This window comes from Aspergillus nidulans, chromosome IV (genome assembly GCF_000011425.1).
Source record: "Aspergillus nidulans FGSC A4 chromosome IV".
NCBI classification, from domain to species: domain Eukaryota; kingdom Fungi; phylum Ascomycota; class Eurotiomycetes; order Eurotiales; family Aspergillaceae; genus Aspergillus; species Aspergillus nidulans.
Genome location: NC_066260.1, coordinates 674,602 through 698,632, shown reverse-complemented (window position 1 = coordinate 698,632; position 24,031 = coordinate 674,602). Strand labels below are relative to the sequence as shown.

At 51.9% G+C, this 24,031-nt stretch overlaps 10 protein-coding genes across 10 annotated transcripts, besides 5 other annotated features; 4 read left to right on the top strand and 6 right to left on the bottom strand.

The window, feature by feature from the left end:
* Positions 1–14,442: part of a sequence feature (contig 1.122 1..214949(-1)) that runs on past the window's edge.
* Positions 103–2,252, bottom strand: ANIA_07201 (S53 family peptidase; the record flags this gene model as incomplete). The annotated part of the gene is made up of 5 exons (XM_659713.1): positions 103–1,212; positions 1,281–1,290; positions 1,442–1,684; positions 1,734–1,997; positions 2,044–2,252. The coding sequence occupies 5 exons, from the start codon at positions 2,250–2,252 to the stop codon at positions 103–105; spliced, it is 1,836 nt and encodes a 611-aa protein (XP_664805.1).
* ANIA_07202 (putative isochorismatase family hydrolase) lies at positions 3,722–4,522 on the bottom strand (the record flags this gene model as incomplete). Its single annotated transcript, XM_659714.1, has 4 exons — positions 3,722–3,812; positions 3,863–4,082; positions 4,142–4,458; positions 4,518–4,522. The coding sequence occupies 4 exons, from the start codon at positions 4,520–4,522 to the stop codon at positions 3,722–3,724; spliced, it is 633 nt and encodes a 210-aa protein (XP_664806.1).
* On the bottom strand, positions 5,485–7,748 carry ANIA_07203 (uncharacterized protein; the record flags this gene model as incomplete). The annotated part of the gene is made up of 7 exons (XM_659715.1): positions 5,485–5,525; positions 5,605–5,829; positions 6,218–6,422; positions 6,516–6,634; positions 6,727–7,104; positions 7,250–7,365; positions 7,723–7,748. The coding sequence occupies 7 exons, from the start codon at positions 7,746–7,748 to the stop codon at positions 5,485–5,487; spliced, it is 1,110 nt and encodes a 369-aa protein (XP_664807.1).
* Positions 8,337–9,671, top strand: ANIA_07204 (oleate delta-12 desaturase an2; the record flags this gene model as incomplete). The annotated part of the gene is made up of 3 exons (XM_659716.1): positions 8,337–8,375; positions 8,463–9,231; positions 9,295–9,671. The coding sequence occupies 3 exons, from the start codon at positions 8,337–8,339 to the stop codon at positions 9,669–9,671; spliced, it is 1,185 nt and encodes a 394-aa protein (XP_664808.1).
* Positions 9,992–11,620, bottom strand: ANIA_07205 (ribosome biosynthesis protein RRB1; the record flags this gene model as incomplete). Its single annotated transcript, XM_050611913.1, has 3 exons — positions 11,371–11,620; positions 10,067–11,324; positions 9,992–10,016 (listed from the first exon to the last, which is right to left on the bottom strand). Exons 1-3 carry the CDS (start codon positions 11,564–11,566, stop codon positions 9,992–9,994), a joined length of 1,479 nt encoding a protein of 492 aa, XP_050467884.1. The 5' UTR covers positions 11,567–11,620.
* ANIA_07206 (Ras family GTPase TEM1) lies at positions 11,796–13,372 on the top strand. Its single transcript, XM_050611912.1, has 4 exons — positions 11,796–12,386; positions 12,434–12,726; positions 12,774–12,848; positions 12,898–13,372. The coding sequence occupies exons 1-4, from the start codon at positions 11,909–11,911 to the stop codon at positions 12,994–12,996; spliced, it is 945 nt and encodes a 314-aa protein (XP_050467883.1). The 5' UTR covers positions 11,796–11,908; the 3' UTR covers positions 12,997–13,372.
* ANIA_07207 (uncharacterized protein) lies at positions 13,196–14,088 on the bottom strand (the record flags this gene model as incomplete). Its single annotated transcript, XM_659719.1, has 4 exons — positions 13,196–13,326; positions 13,410–13,446; positions 13,508–13,523; positions 14,006–14,088. The coding sequence occupies 4 exons, from the start codon at positions 14,086–14,088 to the stop codon at positions 13,196–13,198; spliced, it is 267 nt and encodes an 88-aa protein (XP_664811.1).
* Positions 14,443–19,419: a sequence feature (contig 1.223 650..5626(-1)).
* Positions 15,076–15,102: a sequence feature (Short protein (ANIA_11674, CBF78864.1) was converted to a misc_feature.).
* Positions 15,327–15,332: a sequence feature (Short protein (ANIA_11674, CBF78864.1) was converted to a misc_feature.).
* Positions 18,104–19,135, top strand: ANIA_09514 (D-2-hydroxyacid dehydrogenase family protein; the record flags this gene model as incomplete). The annotated part of the gene is made up of 1 exon (XM_863803.1): positions 18,104–19,135. The coding sequence occupies one exon, from the start codon at positions 18,104–18,106 to the stop codon at positions 19,133–19,135; it is 1,032 nt and encodes a 343-aa protein (XP_868896.1).
* Positions 19,420–24,031: part of a sequence feature (contig 1.123 816..128436(-1)) that runs on past the window's edge.
* On the top strand, positions 19,558–20,124 carry ANIA_07208 (uncharacterized protein; the record flags this gene model as incomplete). Its single annotated transcript, XM_675385.1, has 1 exon — positions 19,558–20,124. One exon carries the CDS (start codon positions 19,558–19,560, stop codon positions 20,122–20,124), a length of 567 nt encoding a protein of 188 aa, XP_680477.1.
* Positions 22,164–23,821, bottom strand: ANIA_10911 (Zn(II)2Cys6 transcription factor; the record flags this gene model as incomplete). The annotated part of the gene is made up of 2 exons (XM_050611911.1): positions 23,689–23,821; positions 22,164–23,628 (listed from the first exon to the last, which is right to left on the bottom strand). Exons 1-2 carry the CDS (start codon positions 23,751–23,753, stop codon positions 22,164–22,166), a joined length of 1,530 nt encoding a protein of 509 aa, XP_050467882.1. The 5' UTR covers positions 23,754–23,821.

Sequence of the window (24,031 nt, the reverse complement as noted above, 5' to 3'; positions counted from 1 at the left end):
CTCTGGGATTTATGACTTAGTGTCAATAATCTCTACTTGTCTAGGTAGGTGAAATACGCCCCATTGCGAAAGGTTCGCCTAGTAACATGCACTAAATATAAGCTACAGACCAAGCTTAACGCTCATAAACACCTCTAAGAGCTTGGGATAAATTGGCGTCCCAAGCCCAGTAACCGGGTCCCAGCCCTCAAGCGCTGTAAACCCGTCCGTACTGCAACCCGGGTTATTGCCCTCTGTTATATCGCGAAAGGCCTCGGGATGCGCATAGAGCATCGGATTGACAAACCCAACCGTCGGCATTCCAGCCGCAAGTCGCTCCTCGTTGATTCGGGTGAGTATGGCAGCGAAAATCGGCGCAGACGCCGAGGTCCCTCCACCAAGAATTGGACCCCCTCTCCAGAAGACGAAATTGTTCACCGCAACCGCAGAAATGTCTGGATACGCACGGCCTATGCGGTTGTAGATGCCGTCATTTGCCGCAAAGCTATCGTTGTTGATGCTTTCATAGTACGGGTAATTTAGGTTCGCGCGGGAAAAGTACTCTTCAACCGCGGATGCTTGATACATTGGTCGTTCGTAGATGTTGCTGAATCCCCCACCGGATGACCAATTTCCTGGCGTGGTGCTGGGGTCAACAGCGACTTCTAGAGGATTGTACGGGTCGCCCCCGGGAAGAAGGTAAGTACCGCCAACGGTCGTGATGTACGGGCAGATGAGGTAACCGGGAGTGAAAACGCTTCTGTCTTTGCCGAGACACCCGCCAGTCGCCACGCCGTTGTTTCCAGACGCAGCCACAACAGAAACTCCTTGAAGGCCCAGCTTCATCCATTCGTAGCATTGGCGGCGGTTGTATCGAATAGGAAGTTCGAATTCTGCGAAACCGTATGAGATGGAAATGACGTTGGTGGGTTTGTACACGCCGCATTGTTTCTGGCCCTTGTAGCCTCCAGGGGCGGGGTTAGGATATGGGGGGTCAAGCTCCTCCTCAGATGGGTCACAGTATGAGCCGTCGATGGCGTCAAGGAAGTTATTGAAGATGCCTGGAAATTTGGGGTTATTGATGTCCGCCCAAATAGGATCGTCCGTCTGAAAGATAATGGGATTCTGAGGCCAGATAATCGGGTATGACATTGCCAAGTCAAGCGTAGACTCAGGTCCGGCATTATCCAGCGTCGTGGGAGCCGTGCCTCCATTGATACTATGCACAATCGGCTGAGTGCCGTTTGGGATGTGGCTTCCAAAATCAGTGCTGCTGTGTGACTGTAGGACTAGAGACGTACCTGGCAAATGCTGAAAATAACAGGTCGAGGTCACCTTGGCTATACATGTCACCAAACGCATAAATCCCGAGCTCGTTGCCAGGAATTGCGCTGGTGCCCTCGGAAATGTTGTACAGAGCTGTCCTGTTAGCTGGGACTTGCTACAAGAAGACAGGGCATACCACGGCATACCACGGATGCAGGCTGGCGTTATGATTTGGTCGCAAAAACCAAGCGCATCATTCGTTACTTGCGATAGTGTGAGATTCGTCCCATCAATTATGGGGGACGAAGCATCTGCGGTATCACGCCTAGTCAAGCTTCGCTCCGTGGGTAAAATGGGTAAAGGTCCGGCGATCTCCAGGAATTTAACGCCTGGCGTAATATAGTCGATATGTTTCTGGAGAGCTTCCGGGACGTGGTATCTGTTAGAGTAAGCAGGGGACAGGCTTGGTAGACAACACTAGGACATACTCCCGGCAAGCGATGTGAGACCGACGGGTTTCTGCGTGTGAGTACAGATAATATTCAGTCTGCAAAAGCCGCTCTAGTTCCTGCGCGGTTGCATCGAATCGCAACCACTGTTTGTTCGCAGACTGCGAGATACGAGTGTCGGAAATGCCCTCTGATTCCAGCCATGCGCGTACTCGTTCGACGGTCTCCTCGGCCGGGGCGAACAGGTCATGAACCTCTTTTGCTGAGAGATACTTTCCATACTCTGGCGATGAGGGGTCCGAGCTGCGAGATCAGAGATGCCGGTTTATAGATTCGCATGGAGACTTACATTAGCATCAACAAGTCATGACCATGATCCAAGTTAGACTGGGTCATCCCAATTCTCACCGGGAGTACTGTCTGCCCATCCAGCCGGGCGTCCTCAACCCAGTAATCAGGCAAGGCATCACGCCTTTCATGGAGCGGATGCTTAGCAGGCGGCGAAAACGCCAGCACAGCTGTGATACTTGATACGAGATAGAGCAGTGATAGCCACATCCTGAAATCTGTAACCTTCGAGGGCGACAACCCAGGGAAAAGCAGGAAAAGTCTTAATATTATGAAATCTGAGGTAGACAGTTCTTGACAAAGGGGAAAGCACGTGGTAGGGGCTACAAGCAGGCCAGAAGCACATCATATATATGGGTATGTGGTTACTCCCAGATACGATCAATATTAGGGCGAAAGCTAATGGGTTCGACCATAGAAAACAGATAAAAAAAAAGGAGTAAAATACTCGCCGCCTTCTGGCGGCATAGCATTTGCTTGCCTTGTCCCATAATCGAGTCACTGGACAAACAGAAGCGGTGAAAAAGGGTTAATGTCGTACAAGAGACGGTCTCGCAGCCTCCATGTCCGAGCAACCCAGCAAGTAAGGGATGGAATAGGTCAATTCCTGTTAGTTTGATCGCCAGTTACTTGAACAACAAGCCAACGCTCAATTGAACCGGTAGGACAAACGGTTTAGGTGTGTCACTGCAGCAATTCAATCTCCCATGTCCCCGCGCCAAACGAACTGATATAGAATGCACATGACGTTCGTTTTATACTGAAACAAGTATATTAGTCAGAACTTAGCTCTCCAAGGAGGGTTAGCCCTTTTTGGCTGAGTGGGAAGTTCGATACATACTGATGTCCAGAATGAGTCGCGCCGATCCCAGACACGTGATGCAGCGTCTTGGCAGGTATCCCAACCCCTGAGGGTTTGACACCCTTGTGATATCGAGTATCGATTGGAGAGCTACAGAGATATTGAGCTAATCATCAAAGCGTCCGCTCCTTAGGAAGCTACTTACGTGTAGCTGACTTGGCCTCATTTTGTCTTCCCCCCTCTGAGGTACATACGTATTCCACAAGAAACCAAAGACCAACAATGGCCGATACCAATGACACCATATCAGAAATTCGCTGGCTCTCATGCCATATGGTTTGAATCCGTAGCATGCCGGCACAACCCTACATTTAGGTCAGACTTGATCGGCAAGCTGCAGCTTCTGGCATTTCTCTAGCTTCCCCATCCCCCTGCTCACCAATTGACACCGTGGTGAAACCTGCGGAAGTTCAGGGCTCCTGTGAAGTCAGTTCCATGACTAAATCGATATAGAGCAAATTTCAACAGTTCTTCCATAGGTGGCGCTTATCATGTGGACCTGACTGCTCGCGGCTGGCAGGAAGGGTGTAACCACATTGATCGGTGCTAAAGCGACTTGCCATTAGATAGTATGAAATCATTGTAGATATCGTTATACAATTTCTCTCAGAGATTCAGCGATAGCAGAGAAGTGCCATACACGAGCTCTTGCAAGGTTTAATTTAGGCTTGCTATTTAATACCTAGCAGAGATCGGCGGGTTCTGGACTTTTCGGCCTTCAAGCCGTCCTTGAGACCCGAACAAAGCCCTGCCCCGTGGCACCACAGACTGCTCAACTATCCTTGACCACATCCAATATCCACGGTAATTCTCATACCTAGACAAGCTCCTTATCAATATCCGCAAGAGTGCCATTGACAATCGCCGCAGCGTGGTGGCGCGCAACAAGGCCATAAGCGAACTGGTACCTGAGAAGCCGTTAGACATGCCACACAACATATAGCAGCAGAAAACGTACTGGTCAAGAAAAGGCAGCAGCTGGGCGAGGCCAGGGGTGTTCCGCCGATCTCTCATGAGATTACAGACAATGGCAAGGAAGCCCATGAGCGTAACGCCAGCCTTTTCCATACGCCTGTTGGCGTCCTTGGCAAGACGGCCATTGAAGGTTCCGCTTGCTTCGGTGTTGGCATATACCTCGTACCCTTCATCGACAATGGAGAGGGTGAGGAACGCAGTGCCTGCAAAATCCAGTCAGTGTAAGATCGAGTTAAGCGCGGAAATAACTATAGAGACTTACAAACTTCTGTCACAATCCCACCTACAATCAACTGCTTTTTTCCCCGTCGCCTTGAGGCGTTGCGGAACTCCTCGTTATCCCATGCATTGACCTCGCCCTGGCGGCGGACAGCCGTGGTGTTCGGGTACATATCGAGAATCTCCTTAAGCATCTGCCCGTTGGGGCCTTCGTCCGAGGAGGTCGTCAGCACGGGGATGTCAAACGCCTTGCCGATAGCAGCGTGGGCGACCATGTTGTTACGGAAGTCGTTGGTGCTGTAGTCGCGAACGACGGTGGCAAGGCCGACTTGGTCGTCAATGACCAAAAGGGCCTCCGCACTGTTAATCTCTTTCACTCATGTCTCATGGCCGTCTAAGTGGACTGGTGGTGATCTTACAGCATTATCTTTGTCGATCCTGTTCCATGCGCTAACGTTTGCAGACGCAGCCAGCATAAGACCGGCCTGGAATACTTGAACGAAACGCATTTGCTCGATATGTTTGACAAACAGACTGGAACCGCAACTTTTGAACTGGCAGACAAGCCGGGACTTGAGACTGCTTTCTATGTACTTTGGCGCTGCTGCTGTCTTTCCAGCGCCGTAGCCCGTCCCTTTTTATATCCGTGCCATGAATCTTCATCTTCGTGTCCTCTACGGTAAACGTAGCTTCGCGTTCTCGACCCGGTTTCCATTCTTCGAGTCATCACCAAAAATATCAAAGTAACCCCAGGCATCTCCACCGCACGCAACTATCTGCAATGTCTTGGCTGACAAACAGATGCCATAAGCCATACTATATTAACCAGCCAATAATGACGTCGAACGAACCTGTAACTCAAGCCTGCGTGCAGTTGTAAGCCGTTGGCGCCTCGTCTCTCAGGTAGGGCTTACGCCTTAGGGGGGCAGCGGGTTTTGCAGGATGAGCGTGAGGTCGTAGAGGGAATTGGTGAAGCCGAGGCTGACAAGGACCTTGCCCTGCCCACCGGAAACACGAACGGCTCTCTATACTGTTCATCAGACACTTTCGTAGAGACTCATACTTCTATTCTTCTATCAGGCACTCACTGAGCAACAGACATTCTCTTGTTATATACAAATTAGGGCTTCAACTCCCACCGAACACCGATCACAGTTTGAAACAGTTCTACTCAAGCGATTCCACCCGAGAGCCCCCAAAATAAGCTGCCATGTGGTCTCACCGCATGAGCCAATCACCGGATTGGAACATGTTGTCAAAGACGGTTTAGCTAAATAGCTAATCCAGTATAGAAATAGCGCCATCTGCACCACATCTGCCATCGGCCACATCTGGAGTCTTCCTCAATACTAGCAGATTCATTTCCCTCTTGTCTGTCATGATCGTTCACCGACCCGTCTCATGCAATCGAGCCTGATAGCCACAGACTAGGGACGGGATGTAGCCCACTAGCAGCAGATGGCCGTCGTAAATCCACCTATCACCGCACAACTCGTTTCCACATACCTATCTCGGTATACTGCACGGCCGCATCCACCCAGGCGAAAGACTCAAGCAGCGCCATAAGCTTGTCTAGCGAGTCCACCCCTGCATTTTGAGACAAAAGGGCCATGTATGGGACTAGCGTGCTGGGGGCAGAGGCGGTCTTGTCGGGCATATTCAGCATGCTCATGGCTACGGCCACGCACCAGAGGATCACGGGTTGCGAGACATTCTGGTTGCAGAGTCTGTCTAAACGAGGATATAAAGACTTAAGAAGGCTCTCTCTGACCGGCTGAGAGCGGGGGAGGGGAAAGGTAACATGTACTGCATAGAGAATCGCGCTCAAGCGAATGGTGAGGTAAATCTCCCGTGACAGATCAGTTTCGGCATCAGTCTGCCCATTACACTGGATGACGGCTTCAGTGGGATCGTTCTCGTCGGGCAGTGACAGAAGACGGTGGTGGATCAGGTTTCAACTATCACCTAAAAGATCTAACGCTGCAGGACTACATGGCTCTCCAGACGCAGCGTAGTGCTGGATGACACTGGAGTACTGGCCTAGATGGATGAAAACGGAAACAAGCTCTTGTCTGACGGGGGGCCAGATATAAAACAGGTCGTGGAACCCGGAGCCCACGAAACAACAAGCTCGGCGGCTGCAGATCCAACGGCTTCGCATCGACGCCCACGATCGGGTAGATGGGTTTAGTGAGATTTTGCATAGCGCTCATAAGATCAGAGAGGCAGAGAGCCAAGCTAGCGCAAACACGCGCAGGTTCCGGATCCCGCCAAAGCGTTGCACGATGTCCTGCACGACCTTCCAGTGCAGCGGGTGGTATTCTCTAGAGCCGTAAAGTCCAGCGCCTGCAAATCCATGAAGGGAGGCAGAAGGGACTGGGTTCCTTTTGGATCCTGGTCTTGTGCCTATCATTTACCGCCAGGTAGAGGATGCACATGACCAGCGCGTCCGGGGAATACGTCTCTGAGATATTGGCAACCTCCTTCTGCAGCTCCTGCAGCACAAGTGACTTGAGCTCGAGCTGCTCCTTTGATTCTAGCTGCGGCTCAGCCGCACCGTATGTGATGCGCAAGATATCCGGTGGTACGAAGCCGCCCAGAGAACAGCGTATAGAAGCAACTTATTACTCTCCTCGAGCGGATACACCCACGACCTGTTGCAACTGGCCGCGTAATCCTGCGCCCGGAAATGCGGCCACAGTGTCGCGGTGGTGAGATCTAGCAGCTCGTGCAGGAAATTGGTCGTCAGGTGGCTGACGCTGGCGGCCGCAGGAGCCGCAGGAGCCGCAGGGAGGATCCGCACTCTTCCGCAGGTTGGACAGCAACTCGACGCCTGCAGGGTCAGTGTCGGATCCTGCATGCGGCCGGCACGAAGTCCGTCCTGACTATGCTCACATCGAAGCGTGCGGTGGTTCGCAGGCGTCGTCGGACTCGCCTCCAGGCGCAGGGCCTGCCCGAGCCCGAGCAAATCACGGCCTGTCCTGACGCCCTCCCCTTGCTCCACGCCTGAGCCACATCTGCATTCACTACTTATAGATAGGGCCGACCCTGAGCCAGGCCCTGTCCCTGGCCAGGACCGCAATGCCAAGCTTGGCTCTGGTTTCTGCATCCGTCCTTTCGCAACGGCTGTTCAACATCGAGTCTAGCTTACTCGCCGCATCTTCGCGTTGCTTCGTCTTTTTCTCGGCCAGAACTCGGCGCAGGAGCGTTGACCGCACATGGCCAGACTGCTCGTTCAGCGTGGGGCCCCGACGAACATGAACTGGCCTGGAGGCGCGTTTTCGCTCTCAGATTCGGTGGCATCTAGGGTACGGTTCGCGCGGCGTGGGAAATCGTGTGGCTGTAGTGGTACTCGGTACCCCCATAACTTGACAGGACTGGATCGACAACGACTCCTCGCGGTGACACTGACACTGACACCTCACAGGCTACACCTAGCGGATCCTTGGCCGCGCTAGGTTTTATTCTAGCTAGCGTTGTCGTGGCCAATCATGCTGCATAAATCAGATTGATTGGCACTATATGTATAGCTTATCTAAGCATACATTAGCCATTTGGCTAATAGTTACATGCAATCAACGAATAAAAGAGAAATAAAGATTTCAATCTCCTTTCCAGACCTACTTCATCACCCCAAACAAGCCGCTCATGATCTCCTATCCCTCTACGTTTACCCGCAGAAGTGCTAACGGCGCCCCTGAATCGACCCGTGGATCAATGCTCGTCTCAATTCTGGACCTGAAATAACCGAATCAGCTCAAATTTAAAGGGGCTCAAGATCCACAGTGTTGGGTCCAACAACGGCTCAGACTGTCACCGCGTGCAAAAGAAAATTCAGCTTTATAAGGACCGTACCTGGAGCTCCAAGCCTCTCCCTTTGTCTGGGGAGCCTATCAATCCCATCATCCAAGCAATAATGGATCCACCATTGATCCCTTTTCCCACAGAATAGGAAAGAGACTGCTCCCCGTATTCGCTAGGCTAGGATGATCTGAGTTAGAGGACGGGGGTTTACGGGGAGCTTAGGGCTAAATTTTGTTTGTACGGTAGCGGTATGGCGCTGGGAAAATGGGTTGGGACTGGTTAGACTGCGGACTTGGGACAGGAGCTCCGTTTGAAATCTCTGACTTTTTTTCTTTTTGTTCTGTTTGAGTTGTGCGGTTTTGCTTTCGATTCATCTCTTTTCTCTTTATAGTACTCACTGGTGCAATTCACCGGTGGCCTGTCCTATATCCAATATGGCTGCAACTGCAACAACCCTAGCAGAGATTGAAAAGGTACTTACCTTACTACACCTGACGTGCTTCAGCAGACCACACGAAACCTGACATAGAAGGCAGAAAAAAGAAGAAATAACTCTGCAGACAATCAAAAATGCGATTCCCAAACACTGCTTCAACCGCTCTCTCCTCATTTCCTCTGCCTACGTCGTCCGCGATCTCCTCTACGCCTCCGTCCTCTTCTACTTTGCCCTGCACATTGACACCCTCTTTTCCTCGCAACTCCTCCGCATCCTCGCCTGGACCGCCTACGGTTTCATGCAAGGCTGCGTCGGCACCGGAATCTGGATCCTCGCACACGAATGCGGCCATGGAGCTTTCTCCCCATACCAAACGTGGAACGATGTCGTCGGATGGACATTGCACTCCCTCCTGATGGTCCCGTATTTCAGCTGGAAGATCACGCACGCTCGACACCACCGGTACACAAACAACACAGAGCGAGATACAGCATTTGTCCCCTGGACAGAGAAGGAATACGACACTCGCCCGCGCTACTTCCCTGCCTGGTTTGAGATGTTTGAGGACACGCCCGTCTACAACCTTATTAGCCTACTGGCGCATCAGATCGCAGGATGGCAGATGTATCTCTGTTTTTACGTTAGCGCCGGCGCAAAGAGTAAGCCTGTACCGCAGGGAAAACAGAGCGGGTGGTTTGGAGGCCAGCAGAGCGCCAGCCACTTTGATCCGGGCAGTTCGCTGTGGACGGAAAACCAGCGGCATCTGATTGCGATTTCGGACCTGGGGTTGCTGCTTGTTGCGGCGGCAAATTGGTACCTTGCGCAGCAAGTGGGCGTGCTCCGCATGGTGCTGATCTATGTTGTGCCGTACTTCTGGGTGCACCATTGGCTTGGTATGTCTTATGTCCCTTTGACGAGCGTTTCTGCAACGTTGATACTAATATTGTTGGCTGCAGTGGCGATCACGTACCTCCACCACACACACCCCTCGATCCCGCACTACACTGATAGCACCTGGACGTTCACCAAAGGCGCTCTGTCCACCGTCGACCGCGACTTCGGTTTCATCGGGCGGCATTTCTTCCACCATATCATTGACCACCATGTCGTGCATCACTTGTTTAACCGGATCCCGTTCTACCATGCCGAGGAGGCGACTAATGCCATTATTCCCGTACTCGGGGACATGTATCATCGCGAAGAGACCGGCTTCTTGTGGAGTTTAATGGAGACGTACAAGAACTGTCGGTTTGTAGGCGTTGAAAATGATGTTGGAAAGGAGGGCGTTTTGCATTGGGTTTTTGAGGAGAAGAAGGGTGCCAAAGCGGAATAGATAGACGGCGATATGGCCATCGCATGCATCATATCTTTGTTTTATGGCATGCTGCCTGACCGTGGGTAGGTGGCTGGGTTTGTCTGGAATTTGGAATAGATTGCTATGATAGACTTGGTTAGAATAGTTGGGTTGGACCGTGTTAGATAAATGACGGAGACAGATAGATTATCACAACGATACCCTCGTCGAGAAATTAGGAGCTGACCAGTGTTTGTGTCATATCATTCATTCCTAGATTGCAAAGTCTATGGATAGCAGCAACGATGGTATGATGCAAGAGATATAAACAAGAAATATCATTATTCAAACCGTTACTTTTAGACGCTGATCGTCTTGAAGACACTGCAGTGACAGTCAGCATAAGTGAAATCAGTAAGGTGAAAGAAACATACCCAAATCCACCACTTCCTGTTGCCATAAGCGTACCCGGCATTTGCGCCTGCCAGTGAACCTCCTTGACCGACTCCATGTAGTGGACGAATAGCAACTGCGGCGGAACATCTGCCAAGCCAGCCTCGCGGCTCTCTTCCTCGTCCAGCTCGACGGCAAGATCCCAAAGGGTAACTGTGTTGTCGGCAGATCCAACAGCAATGACACTGTCGTCGGTCGGGTGCCATTCAATACTGGTGATGGGCTCCTTGTGGAAGTTGAACGAGGCAACCGGTGATGCCGTAATAGGGGCAGAGGAAGAAGGGTTAGGCTTCCAGTGCCGCAAGTCCCAGACGGCCCATTGTCCGTCGTCGGCGCCAGTAGCGAGGAGATGAGAAGTCTGCTTCGACCAGGTCATGACGTTCACATCGGTGTTGGAAATTTTGACATTGACGGCCGGCGAGCGAGACTTCGATCTGACATCCCAAACCTTGACGGTACCGTCGCTGCTCGCTGAGGCAAAGACGTTCTTTTCATTCGGCGACCATTGAAGCTCCTCAACCGAGGAGGCGTGGCCACGGAATGCACGGGTGTCTGTCACCCATCCGCCACCTTCGGTGCGAGTGGTTACGTAAATCAGGCCGTCGTTGTCTCCTGTAAGCAGCTTGCCGAGAGGATGAAGAGGAGACCAGTCGAGGGCGTATCCTTCGGATTTGTGCATTCGGAGCGTAGACAGAGGCTTCGACGCGGAAGGAGGGAGCATAGTGCCGGGGACATCGAAGCTAGTCAAGTGCGGCGTGACATCATGAATGACAACTTGCGAGTTCTCCAGCATTGTAGCAGTAATGGTTTGCGGTGGCTTGGTGATATCGGATTGCGGGGTTTGATGGGCGCGGATACGGTTGGCCGTCGAGCCGAGTGGAATGCTCTTGTGCTCGAGAATGGCTTCACCCCCTTCGTCGTCGTCTGAATCGCTTTCAGAGTCCGTCTCATTCTCTCTTTCCATCTTGCCCAGCCCGCTCAGCTTCAGGACCATCAGCTCGTTCTCCTTCGCCCGACGGCCCTCAGCCTGAGTTCCAGTCACCGCATACACCGTCGCAGGGTAGGTCTTTCGATTGTCGCCTAAAGTATCGCGGACAATGTCGAACGACAAGCACGGCCACGGCGTACTGAGAGTGTGGAGCATGTCGTAAGTAGATGGATCAGGGGAGAGAACCTCGCCAGGGGCCAGTTTCGTCCGACCGGGGATGAATGTCTGTTGGTCTACTTCCATTGCGTCGGCTTCAACCATTAGCACTGATTCACGGCGCTCTCGACGGCAGCATACCTTTTTCTTCCTCCTCTCGCTCTGCATCCGGCCGACCATCCACGCCGGCCTCCAGGATCTCATCTTCGCTCTCGAATTCGTCCTCAAATTCGTCCTCGAACTCGCCCATGTCATCGGGAGGGGCATCAGCGAGGGGGCGCTCACCGGCCTTGAGGGCGGCGGCGTCCTCGGAGGCGTCAGCACTTCTTTTTGACATTTTCACAATATGTCTGTCCAGATAAGCGGCAACGAGCCAGTCGTGCAGCACGGACAGTGAGGGCGATGATGAAATCTTTGAAGCCGGCGTAGGGTTCAGGAACTTTTTTTTTGTCGAAGGTTGGAGAGCCCGCACTAATCCTATCGTGGACTAGCGGCGATCGCTGAGCTGGAGCTGCGGCTGTGTTGCTCTGTTGACCTCAGGCACTCCCTCCCCTCCTTCTGTCCAACTCGAGTCCCTCTTGCTGCTGCTATTTGTTTCTATCATTTTTCTACCCTTACTCTCCTTATATCTCTCCCTTTTCTTCCACCTGAGCTGTGCTCCAACCTCTCCCACCCCGCCATGGACCCCGCTCAACCCCCGGTCGCCGAAGCGCCTGTGCCTGAAGCCGAACCACAACACCAGGACCAGTACCAGGAAAACCAGCCAGAGCATCAACATCATCAAACCGAGCTAGATCAACCAGACCAGATGTCGCAAGGATTGTCGCACATGTCGGAGACGGAAACTCCGACCATCGTCCCAACCGCCGCCTCAGAAGAACCTACCCTCCCCTCCACCAGCTATCACAATGGCTACAGCAGCGACTCGCGCGCCCACTATGAATATCATACTCCGACTCAGGACCCCCAGCCGCAACCACCGACCTCCTCACGGCCAAGCTCCGGGTTATCGGGGACCCAGAAACAGCCAGCTCAGACAACAAAAAACAGTGTGGTGATCAAGGTCGGGATGGTCGGAGATGCACAGATTGGGAAAACGAGTTTGATGGTCAAATATGTTGAGGGGAGCTGGGACGAGGATTATATTCAGACTCTGGGTGAGTTTTGCGGCCTCTTCGTTGCCGGTGGTTGCTGATTGCTCCAGGCGTGAATTTTATGGAAAAAACAATTTCGATCCGGAATACGGAGATCACTTTCTCCATCTGGGATTTGGGAGGCCAGCGAGAGTTCGTCAACATGCTCCCGCTCGTGTGTAACGATGCGGTCGCTATACTTTTCATGTTCGACCTCACCCGCAAGAGCACTCTAAATTCCATCAAGGAATGGTACCGACAAGGCCGTGGCTTTAACAAAACTGCCATCCCCTTCCTCGTAGGTACCAAGTACGACCACTTCGTCAACTTTCCTCGGGAAGATCAGGAGGAGATTTCGATTCAGGTATGTGCAGCCGCCGCCGCTGGCTCTTCTCGGCTCTGACTCTTTAGGCCAAACGCTTCGCAAAGGCGATGAAAGCCAGTTTGATTTTCAGCAGTACCAGCCACAGCATTAATGTACAGAAGGTATGGCTAGAGCAGCATCTTCTGTCGGATTAGCTGTTAACGTTTGCAGATATTCAAAATCGTCCTCGCCAAGGCCTTTGACCTAAAGTGCACAATCCCCGAGATCGAAAATATCGGTGAACCTTTACTACTCTATAAAAACGTCTAATCACCGCGCCCGCGTGCTTGAGCTTACGTCCGTGCGTTTGGACGAATGATGTTGACGACCGAACGTTCCCTACACCTAGGTTGGGCCTATATCAAGTCCTGGATCCCCACGATCCCTCTCTCTTTCCCTTTTTTTTTCTTATTTCACCAGCATTGGGATGCGCCTGGACTTCATTCTCTCACCATTTCTTTGCTTTTCTTCAATTCCCCATTGTCTCTTTCCTTCTAACTGTATCTTTTCCTACTGTCGGAGATTGCGCGTTGAGTCTCTGTGCGTTTTTACCGCGCTTTGCGTGAAATTGCGATGTCAAAGTATGTAATGTGCAAAGACCTTTGAGGTTGTCGTTTTCGCAGCCGAATTGAAGTTGTCAAGTCGGTTTTCTTGTCTGCATTCTTATGACATGGTCGTCTTACGATCAAGGGCCTTGACGCGGAAGGCCAGTGTAAAATTCTGTAGCTGGCTTAGTATATTTATCTGAGCTACCCGCCCTGGTCTATCGCCATATACGTACCGCGACACGTTGCCAACTACGAAAGTCAGTGTAGGAATATTCATAGCGGCGGCCTTGAGGAGCGGAAATTGTGTGTTTTGCATTACTGTTGCTTTCCATGGCCCTGGGCGGTTTCTGAAGGCCCGAAATATATTCTGAGGGATATAATCAGACATTAATCAACACCTATACATAACTCTAATGTCTACCAGCCAGAGCTGGGCTGTAGGAGACGGCCGAGGTATGAACATATTTAAACCTTATTTTTTCTTGATCGCTGATGGAGTCCATGCCAGGCTGGTTCATCTGGGTCACCTCACTGCACCCTTGTCTCGCTCACTGCCACTGGCCATCTATGGCCTCCAGAACTAGCTTTGAGGAAAGCCTGGGGGTCTTTTGCCTCAAGGCTTACAATGCTGGCTATTGGGTTACGTGGTCGGTCACCGCTCGGATGCGAGCAATCAGCAGAGCCGAAACTAAGAGTGGGATCGAATTACTGGGAAGATGATTCTGACTTACAACCTAGGGATGATTATGAGCAATTGCATGCGCTGAATCCACCAAGCATGCTTCGAATAGAAGTGAAGGATCAGTTGCGTCATCTTCACATTATCATCGATCTCATCTTCATCGCGTGTTGGCAGCTGAAGGGGCTTTTACGGTCCAATATCAGTATGTCAAAGTATCTTGGTCTCTACTCATCGCCCTGTTCCGGTTTTGCATGGAATGGCTCTTTCGGATTAGACGGAGCCATATATAAGCGCACAAATCTCATTCACTTCAGAAGTCAGAAGTACAGACACTTGGGATGCTCCAGACAGTGTGTATCGCCCGCTGCGCCGCCATTACCAGCATCGTAATTGGCTTTTCCAAGCCTTGACATATGACAGGAGCCATTTCTTGATGTAATATCGGGGTTTGCGTCCGCTACGTTTCGTGGATTGGAGGTGGCATGATTCCGTCGCGACCAACGGTAAAAGAGCAACTCTAAGATGAAAGACCCTGCATCGCCTCGACTCAACGGGAAATTCCTTGACCTCCAGGCTGACGCTGAGTGCCACTCGGTCACTGTCCGCGATGATTAAGTCTTAGACGCAGGTGCAACCTCAACCAGCCCGAGCGTTTTCCTGACTATCTTTCTCAGTACTTGGTCTGCTTGACCTCTCTTGGATACGGTGTAGTATTGAGATTGACAGAAGTCGGATGGCTGCGGCTATGGGAAACCGATGTCCCCGTTCGTTCTGACGAGACTGGCTAACGTACCGAGACAGTAGAGGGGGGATCTGAAGTTATTCAGTTTGAGCGTCGGATACGCGTTGGTTCTGGTGGTGACCGCAGAGCTTTGGAGGAGACTGGCAAGAAGGAGAATCTGGGGAAAGGCGCTGTCTAAAGAGTGAGACTGGTGGTATACAACATAGAATTGAAAGCGGTAAATGCGATAAACTTACAAGTCTCAGCTAATATAGCAGCCTCCAGGAAATTGCTTCTATCCTTCGAAAAATTGCCTTTATTGCGTGAGCAGCCAAGCACCCGTCCGGGCTATGACAGCACAAGGGAATCAAGCCAATATGTGATCTATCACATGCGTTTCATGAAGGTGGTGCACTAATGAAAAACTGCATATGGTCATACTAGGATATTAGCGATACTATATTCTCGGCATGGCCAACCGAACGCTGTCGGCCGGTCACCTCTAGTCTTGTTTCCCTGATCCTGCGGCATGGTCGGCTTCGCGTCCTATACCATGCCACGGCTTGTCCAGAGAGTTTCATGTGAACATTTTTACGACAGTATACGCCCAGAGCAACTTATTCATCAGCGGTGACCACGAATCTCTTACCTGCATCGTGCAAATGGCATCTAAACCTGGCGGATAGGCTGCGCGGTCCGGGAGATGGCCTGTGATTCCTGTCTCTGGGAGACCTGACAGGCATCTGTTCACATAGGGCTCCTCGACCTAACTCGCCATCTCTCGTGGTTCTAACAGTTATTGACAGCGTCAACTTTGGGTGCGGACTCCTTGGAAAAGAACCTGTGCCCTGCCTACCATCGTCAGTCATCTCTTGTTTTTTTCACTGCTGTCTGGTGTCCCTAAACCTCTGGTACGAGCCTAAAAAAGCTGGCAAATCTCATACGAAGAAAAAAAGACGCGCTCGCTAGAGGAAGCCCATACTCCAAAGTCTTTCTGTGTCATTCCCCATTCTTAACCCACCGCCATTCTTCCCCGTCGGTATGCTCTCCAGAGTAGCTTGGCCACAACCGTCTCCCATTTTACCCCTCGTTAGCCTTGAGGGATGGTGGTCTCGATGTTGGCAAAGACTGTTTTCAGCCTGGCTTCCCGCCTCCTAGCCCCCACAAGACGCAAACGGCCAGGTTCGTCATGTATGGTTTTGTGCGTTCTAACATTATCAGTTTAATACAGCTGCAGGATTTAGTACTATTTCCTGTCAGAAAAATGCCACCACGTATGGCTCAAATGGCGTTTGTTTCGCAAACGGGCGGCGGTTGGAACTCCAGGATGGTGGTGACCATGATCATTGGCTCGAGCCACTGGTTCCTTCCTGCTCTCTGTCTCTCATTTTGCTCTTCTTTCTCAGCTCTAGAATATTTCTTTCGTCTTATCACACCTTGGTCGTTCGCGCTCGGGACTTCTGGCCCGTCCGTTAAGTGTCAGATCGTAAATCTATACATAGTTTGGATGTTAGCTAATGTGACGCCTTAGAACCTTGCTGACCCACATCCTCTTGTTGCCTCACAAGCTCTCTTGCTCTCAGAACGCTTACTGGCTGCGGCTAACTGTCTGCTATTTCTATCACCCGGCCAGCTGAATTTTTCCTGGAGGGGAGAAGATCAGGAATATCGGTTGCAGGAGCCGGCGCTCCAGGTCCTAAAAACGATTCTGCAGCTCTGAACAGCCAAATCATTGCTCTTTATTCTCTCCTCGAACAAGAGCCTGCCAATCAGGCGGTGGAAAGATGGGTGGGAAATGGGTTGGAGATTTCGTTACTTCGTCAAGCGGATATCAAACTATCCACCACAAGAGCGCTACATTGCCTACAGCCGTTTTATTCTTCAATTAACATGTTCTGCAGCACTGAACAGAGCTAAGGTGCTCTGTACTTTTGGAGAATTGATAAGCCTATATCATAGCCCTTTTGATAGCCGTTTTCTTGTTTCTATCACTTCCTCAACCATGCTCGCTGAAGATAGTTACGAAAACGGCACGTCTTTTATAGTCATACCCTCCCTCTGATTTGACTTGTACAATTGGCACACCATACTCAGAATGATCATTTTCAGTGAAGGCACGCCCTATCGAGTTTTCCGCTCTCTAATGTTCAATACAGATAAGTCTAGGTTTCTTCTCAACACCAGTCAAGTTGCTATAGTAGGCGTTTCAGATACTAGGCAGAGGGCCAAGTGATCTTGAAAGGAATTTGGGCTTCGGGGGCTTTGCGCGAGGACGTCACAGATGCCGCGGTCTACAGTCTCTCGCGTAAATAGAGTCTCGAACAGAAAGATCACAGCACAACGATGAGAATACCGGATATCTACAGACGTCAGGTCGTGCGATCTCGCTCGTCCGTGTCAGGATGCTGGTCATACCATGCACCTGAAGTGGTGACTAGTAGCTAACCCTAACTGCGCCACCCGTTCAACTCAGCTGGCTCTGCTGTAATTTTTCACGCATATTGACGAGATTTTACGTTTTCTCAATCAATCCAAAGTGGCTAGTCAACCGGAATATAGCACTAGATAATATTTAGTTTGCCCGATTCTGGGCATACTATAGTATTGCGGCCTTTCTAGTCCTCATTATCCTAATCAGGACAAGGGCATGCTTGGCTGATATTTCAGCTTTTCTGGCGCATAAGCGAAGTCTATCAGCCTGCATTAGTTCTTTCGCGCCGTCATAGTTCTCCTTTTATTATGACGTTCTTAGGTATCCTGGGAAAGCAAGTGAGGAACCAGCACTGCTGGCCAGTAGGTAGCCAACAAACATTCTAGTCTACGCGGCAGATTCAGTTTCATTTTGCTACATCATTTACTTGAATAATCATTCTTCCATTCTCTTCTTTATAAATGGGTATAGTCTCCCAGTGCAATGCAGTCAGCTACCGGTAGAAGGAAAGTACGGTATCCAAAGCGAGCTCCATCTACACCTTTCTCAGTACTGATATTCTAGTGCCTGCTCGCCTCAGCAGAGATACTAGACAGGTGACTATGAATAAGCTAGTTCAGCAATTTAGACTATTGAGGTCCTTCCCAAGCTTGATCCCATGACGAAGACAGCATTCATAGACATCCCAAGTCTCAAGGCAAGTACCGAGTCAAGGCAATGCTAAGGCCAGTTGCGCCGAGTACTGCATCGTCATTGACGTACCTGGATTGAGCTAGTATCAGCAGGAGAATCGCGGGTAACCAGTTATCCGACATCTCCAAATAACCTTCTTTGTTCCTTCTTGGTCATGGAGTTGGTATATTGCCTCATCTGAGCGATATCGGTACCGCGGGATAAACTCTACCCCGCCAGAGTAGTTAGAAAGCGGCCCTCCACCTCACGTCCATCTTGTTCACAATCATCACGATTTCAGACCACGAGTTCATCCACAGAACATGGCTCTCCCCAAACTCGCCATTCTCGACGACTACCAAGGCATCGCGGGCCCGCACTTCGCCCACCTCGAAAACAGAGTCGCGATCACACACTTCCCGCAGACCCTCGACCCTCGCAATGCAGCCCAGCAGTCTGAATTGGTGAACCGACTCCGCGATTACGAGATCATCCTCGCTATGCGCGAACGAACGCCCCTCAGCAGAGAGACGCTCTCGCAGCTCCCGAATCTGAAACTGCTTCTCACTACAGGCACGCGGAACCGCGCCATCGATACTGCCTACTGCGCCGAGCGGGGTATTCCTGTCGCGGGCACCGAAACGCGCGGGCCCGGCGTGCACTCTACGGTTCAGCATACATGGGCTCTGATCCTGGCGCTCGCGCGCCACGTCGCGAGAGATGATGCGGCGCTGAAGAGCGATCGAGACTACTGGCAGGGATCGCTGGGAATGACGTTATCGGGGAAAACGCTGGGTCTAGTGGGGTTGGGAAAGCTGGGCTCGGCCGTTGGACGCATTGCGATCGTGGCATTTGGTATGAAAGTGATTGCATGGTCGGCGAACCTGACCCAGGAGAAGGCCGACGAGCAGGCAGAGGCTGCCGGGCTCGAGAAAGGCAGTTTTGTCTGCGTTGAAGACAAGCAGGAGTTTTTCGCACGGGCGGATGTGGTGAGTGTGCATTATGTGCTGTCGGAGCGGAGCCGGGGCGTCGTCGGGACGCCCGAGCTACGGCGGATGAAGAAGCATGCCTTGCTGGTCAATACCAGCCGCGGGCCGCTGATCGATCAGGCCGCGCTGCTGGACTGCGTCGAACACGGCGGGATTGGAGGCGTTGCATTGGACGTCTTCGAGACGGAGCCGCTTCCGGCGGACAGCGTATGGCGGGGGAGACAGTGGGGGACCGACGGACGGAGCGAAGTGCTCCTGACGCCGCATATGGGATACGGTGACGAGCAGATTCACGGGTGGTATGACGAGGTCGCTGCGAACCTGCAGCGGTGGCTGGATGGGGAGGATCTTAAGACTCTGCTGTAAATTACTGGCTTGTTGACGGGCTCGACGGGCTCGTTGACTCTGTAGAGAAGTACCGAGGCTGAGGATAGTCAGGCACGATGATCTACAGGACCCTCCTCCGTAATTACGCGGTACGCTGTGCCTCGGATGGATGGAGATCATGCATATGCTAGCTGCGCTTAATCTGTCAAAATATCGGACGACAACTCCGTAATTCTCAGACCATACTCAGTCGAGAGACTGGCAGGTCCACTGTCGTGGGACTCCCTCGGCTCAACGTCATCATATAAACACCCTCTGCCCCTCCGTCTGCCCCTCCATACGCTCCCCGTCTCTTTTTCGTCGTCTCAATACTCTTCTCTTCTTCACCCAGGCTCATTCCAAGCGCCAATCAAGCCCAATTCGTGCCATCTACCACATAGCCACCATATAACCCACCCAAAATGCCTATTGCCGTGCAAGACCCAACACCAGCCACCCCCACCACCGTTCCCGGGAAAGCGGACGCCAAATCCCACCCCCAGCCCACACACCCGGGCCTCCTCCACGTCCAGCGCAGCGCGCAGGCGTTTGGCTCGTCGGCAATCAGCGAGGTCTCGCTGCCAGCGGGCGCGCTGTTCGCCAAAATCACCACTGCCACTCCGGCTACCAAAGCGTACACATCCGTCCAAGTGTCGCGCGATGCGCACATCGAGCTCAATTCCGACCTCGTCTACTGCAACCACTCCTGCGACCCGACGCTCAATTTCGACATGGGAAAGATGGAAGTCCGCGTCGTGGACAACCGTCCTCTGAAGAAGGGCGATCAGTTGACGTTCTTCTACCCGAGCTCTGAATGGGAGATGGACCAGCCGTTCCAGTGTACCTGCGGGGCGGGCGAGAAATGTAAAGGGTTTATCAAGGGAGCGAAGGGGCTGGGGAGAGACGGACTCAAGGGGTACTGGTTGAACGCTCACATTGAAGAGCTCGTCCAGGAGGAGGAGCAGAAAAAGAACGCGGACGGACAGTGAGGATGAAGGGTGGCCTTGGAGAATAGAGCTTGCTTCATAGAGATGAATAGAAAAGTGGCAGCGATAGATGCTATGATGTATATAAAGAGTCACAAAATGGATATTGGGTTCATGACTGGGTACTTGCTGGGTAGCCTTGTAAGGGGACAACAGTAGACGGGGTATGGCCAAGTATAAAGGAATAAAAAGCCATGATTATTCAATACCCACAAGCCAGCCATGCATGTGATTTTAAGGTGCTGCCCGCAGCACACCTAGTGGGCGGAAAGCGTTCTATACAGAGAGCTACGGGCTTGGACCATGAACATACCTCGTCTCGTTGGCTGTATAACTATCGGCCTGACAGAGCGTACTATAAGCCGTATCATCGCGTCGGTTCTCCACTGCCCGCGTCTATGGACCTGGAGGTGGCATTATCGCTTAGATAGCTCGCGGTATATGGCCAAGCTCAGGGGCGACAAGTTGGGTTTTGTTGAGGCTGTTTAAAAAGCAGGCTGGAGTTTGTCGATCATCCAGCCTCACGCACAAGGCGCGGGGAAGGTACAAGAGGATTTTCCTAGCAGAGGCGGCGGTACAGCAGCAAACGGCTGAATGACCGCGTTCTTGTGGGAATCGGCGCAGTCACATATTCCCCGAATAACAGCACGGCATCAGGTTGACCACCCAGCGGCTTCCATCTCGAAGCCAAGAATCCCATCTAGCTCACTACTGCTCTTATTCCTTCTGACTCTGTCTTTAATAACCTGGTTCTCGGAAGCAACGGTAGCAAGATACGGGTAGTTTCGTCACGGATCACCGGTGAGAGTAATATGTCTTGACAACCAGCACAACCATCACCCCCAGTATGGTCATATGAAGGTTGAAAGAGGACGTCGTCGGGTGATGGTAGCAGATTCAATATGCCCTTTCGAATCTTATCTGTCTTTGCGACCAGATTTGCCTTGAATTCGAAACTGCTGCAAGTAGGTCGGGTGGCGATCCTTTCAGCACCCATCTCTGGAATCCGCCAGGGAGCGTCTTTCCACATCATTTTGTACGATTCCCCGTATTGTGCATCTGACTGGCCCACGACAACATCACCGAGACAAATAACCGCCTTATCGCTAGGGTCCTCACGAGCAATGCCCAGAAGCGCGTGTTTCAACAATGGAAAAGCGACGCGCATTCGTTCTGTAGAAGCGGCAGCCGCGTTCGTGCCTATTTGACCGGCGGGCAGGCAGGCAATACGATATCTTGGTGATGGATACGACCGGTCGCATATGTAGTCTCATCGTACGGCTCATCGAGGTTTGATTCTCTGCGCGTATTCGAGGGCGAGGGCAGATCCATCCGATCATGAAGTCTTCTAACCGAAGTCTTCTGGTTAGAATAGCAGCTTTTCAGGATATAAGACGTTCTGTCTAGCGAAGCATGATAGACTTGAGCTGGAGTCTGCGTAGTGTGAGAGCGAAAGGGACTCAGAAGTGAGATTGGGAAGCAGAGGCAGTCAAGCTGAGCCGGGCTAACCTGAAATGGCCCCGCGCCAACTGAGCCTAGCAAGCACTGAAACATCTGAGAGCGAAGATCAGCACCAAACCGCCATAGTTGAGTGGGCTATTGTTGGCTAATGTTGAGATATCATGTGAGGCACATCTTGAGAACCACCCAAGCCTCGAAGTTAGGGCTCAGTATTAAAAGCAGGCCAGCGCACGGATCAAAAGCAAGTCCAGGTTCTTCAATCCCACCAGCCTCATACATACAAAGATTGATGTGCTGGTAGAGGTTTCATTTCATCTGTGACCGTCGGACACTGTTTCGAGGATGGCTGGTAGACAAAAGAGGTTCAACCTTCGATCTCCAATATAAGACAAATCCACCATAGATGCTCAGGTACTGAGTACATTCTCTGCAAATTTGTTTATAAACAAATGTGGTGTCATTAGGACCATATCATGCCGTTTATCTCAGAAACTCCCAAAACCCGGGTATGTGTTTGCGCATAAAAAAATCGCACTCCTTCAATATGCCCCCTGTCTATAACCACCTTGTCACGTCTAACACTATCCATCATCCTCCTCCGGCTCATGCTTAACTAACCGCTCATCGTCATCGTCAACAAGGATATCATCAAACGCGGCAGCCCGATTCTTCAGTCTTGTCGCCGCCTGCTCCTCAGTCGGTTGGTCCCGCACTTCCTGATCCATTTCAATCGTCTTCAGCGCAAACTGTACGCTGACCTTGGAGTCCCAGATCCCTTCGCGGCGATTACATATGCTTAGCAAGTACAGTGCTTTCTGCTGTACGCGCGGATCACGCGATCGTGTCGCGGTAAGTGTGAGAGGCGGAACAATACCCAGCGAAAATGCGAAAGTCCGTCTTCGGGATGGGTTTGCTGCAGCACATCGGGCGAGATAGGCTTCGGCGATGGCGACGATGCGCGCGAAGTTGTCGTTGTGTGGGCCCCATGCATCCGCCGGGTCCCAGGTGTTGCTTGTCAAAAGCATAGGTGACAGCAGGAACCAGATGCGGAGGATGTCGGGGTCTTGGCCGTAGTCGACCCCCTCTGGTGGCGGCGGTGATGATGGTGATGTTGAGGAGATGCAGAGACGAGTAAAGGTATGATGGAGCTGCTTCATGTTTTCCCGCACATCCGCCTGGGGCGTCGAGATGGAAGGGCTAGGCGCCTCCCCCTTCGCTAAGGCGCGTGCCGAGTCGAGCATTCCGTGTAAAATATGGTTCCATAAGGCATTTAGTGAATCATGCACATCATCTTCTGGCAAAGGATCGCGCGCTACGACCTCGAGGTTATCATCCGACGAGGCCATGCTCAGACTACTTCCGCGCATCTCAATAAGCTGGTTATCAAGGCGTGTGAAGAGCGAACGCATCGTGCGTTTGGGGATTATTGACCCTGTTCTGGGGTCCCGCTCGTACTCCCGTAGCAGGTTCAGCCCAGAGCGCATATGGACAATAGCCGCCTGCGTCGAGCCCCGTAGACACTCGAAGCAGGCAAAAAAAATGCATGAGATGAGAATCAAATCCGGCTCCGCACCAGCCCCGGCTCCAGTCTCAGCGCCAGCCGCTCTCCCCCGTCCTTTTGTACGAGGGTGTAGAATGAAAGCCTCATTCACACGCTCCTGCAATAACCGTAATGCCCTGCCGTAATGCTGCATCGAAAATGTCGCCAAAGGACTCCAAGCCCCGATCGCACTAGCATCATCGTACTCGAAACACTGCTGCATCGCTCCGAGAGCAATGATCGCGTGCGCAAGGACATCCTCGCGATGCGCCGCCTGCAGAACGCGCTGAGAAAAATGGATCGGAAAGCGAGTGCGCATCTGGGCTAAGAAGAAATCGAGGCTGTGTTTTTCGGCGCTGGTGGCCGCGAATGTCGCTCGCGGCGTGTACACCACGATGCGCAGATTGGGTTTGCCATCATGATTGTTGGCGTAGGTGCAGGAGCGCTTGGAGCGGATACAGTTGCGGCAGGTTGGTTTGCCTTCGTCGCATTTGATCCGCCGAGATCTGAGGGAGGATTAGGAGACGGGGGTGAGAATAGGCTAAAGCAGGCAGGGAGAAGCGTACTTGCAGGTAATGCAGCCAGTGCGTACTTTTGTTGAGCCGATGCGGATGCTCTTGGGCTTTTCCATGCTATAAGTCTAAAGGATGAATGGTCACATTTGATTGATTTGATTAATCTGCGGCAGGCGTGTTAGGTTACCAGAGTGGTGGGAGAGACTGGCTAGCTGACGGGGGAACACGATCACAGGATTCTTGAGGAGGGGAATTGGAGAAGAACACAGGGCCGCCAAGAGTGGCTTAGCGCTGCCACGAAGGATGTCGATCAGCGGCAGCCGATTGGCTGACAAATACTTGGCGTATTAAGAGTATTTACTGGGGGAAACGGAATACGGGGTGCGAATACCGG

What these genes read in the sequence shown, in the direction of transcription:
- ANIA_07206 (XM_050611912.1), top strand. Translation starts at nt 11,909, where the DNA reads ATGGACCCCGCTCAACCCCCGGTCGCCGAAGCGCCTGTGCCTGAAGCC. An exon ending in GGATTATATTCAGACTCTGG is followed by an intron (nt 12,387 to 12,433) that starts GTGAGTTTTGCG and finishes TGATTGCTCCAG; the next exon opens with GCGTGAATTTTATGGAAAAA. An exon ending in AGGAGGAGATTTCGATTCAG is followed by an intron (nt 12,727 to 12,773) that starts GTATGTGCAGCC and finishes CTGACTCTTTAG; the next exon opens with GCCAAACGCTTCGCAAAGGC.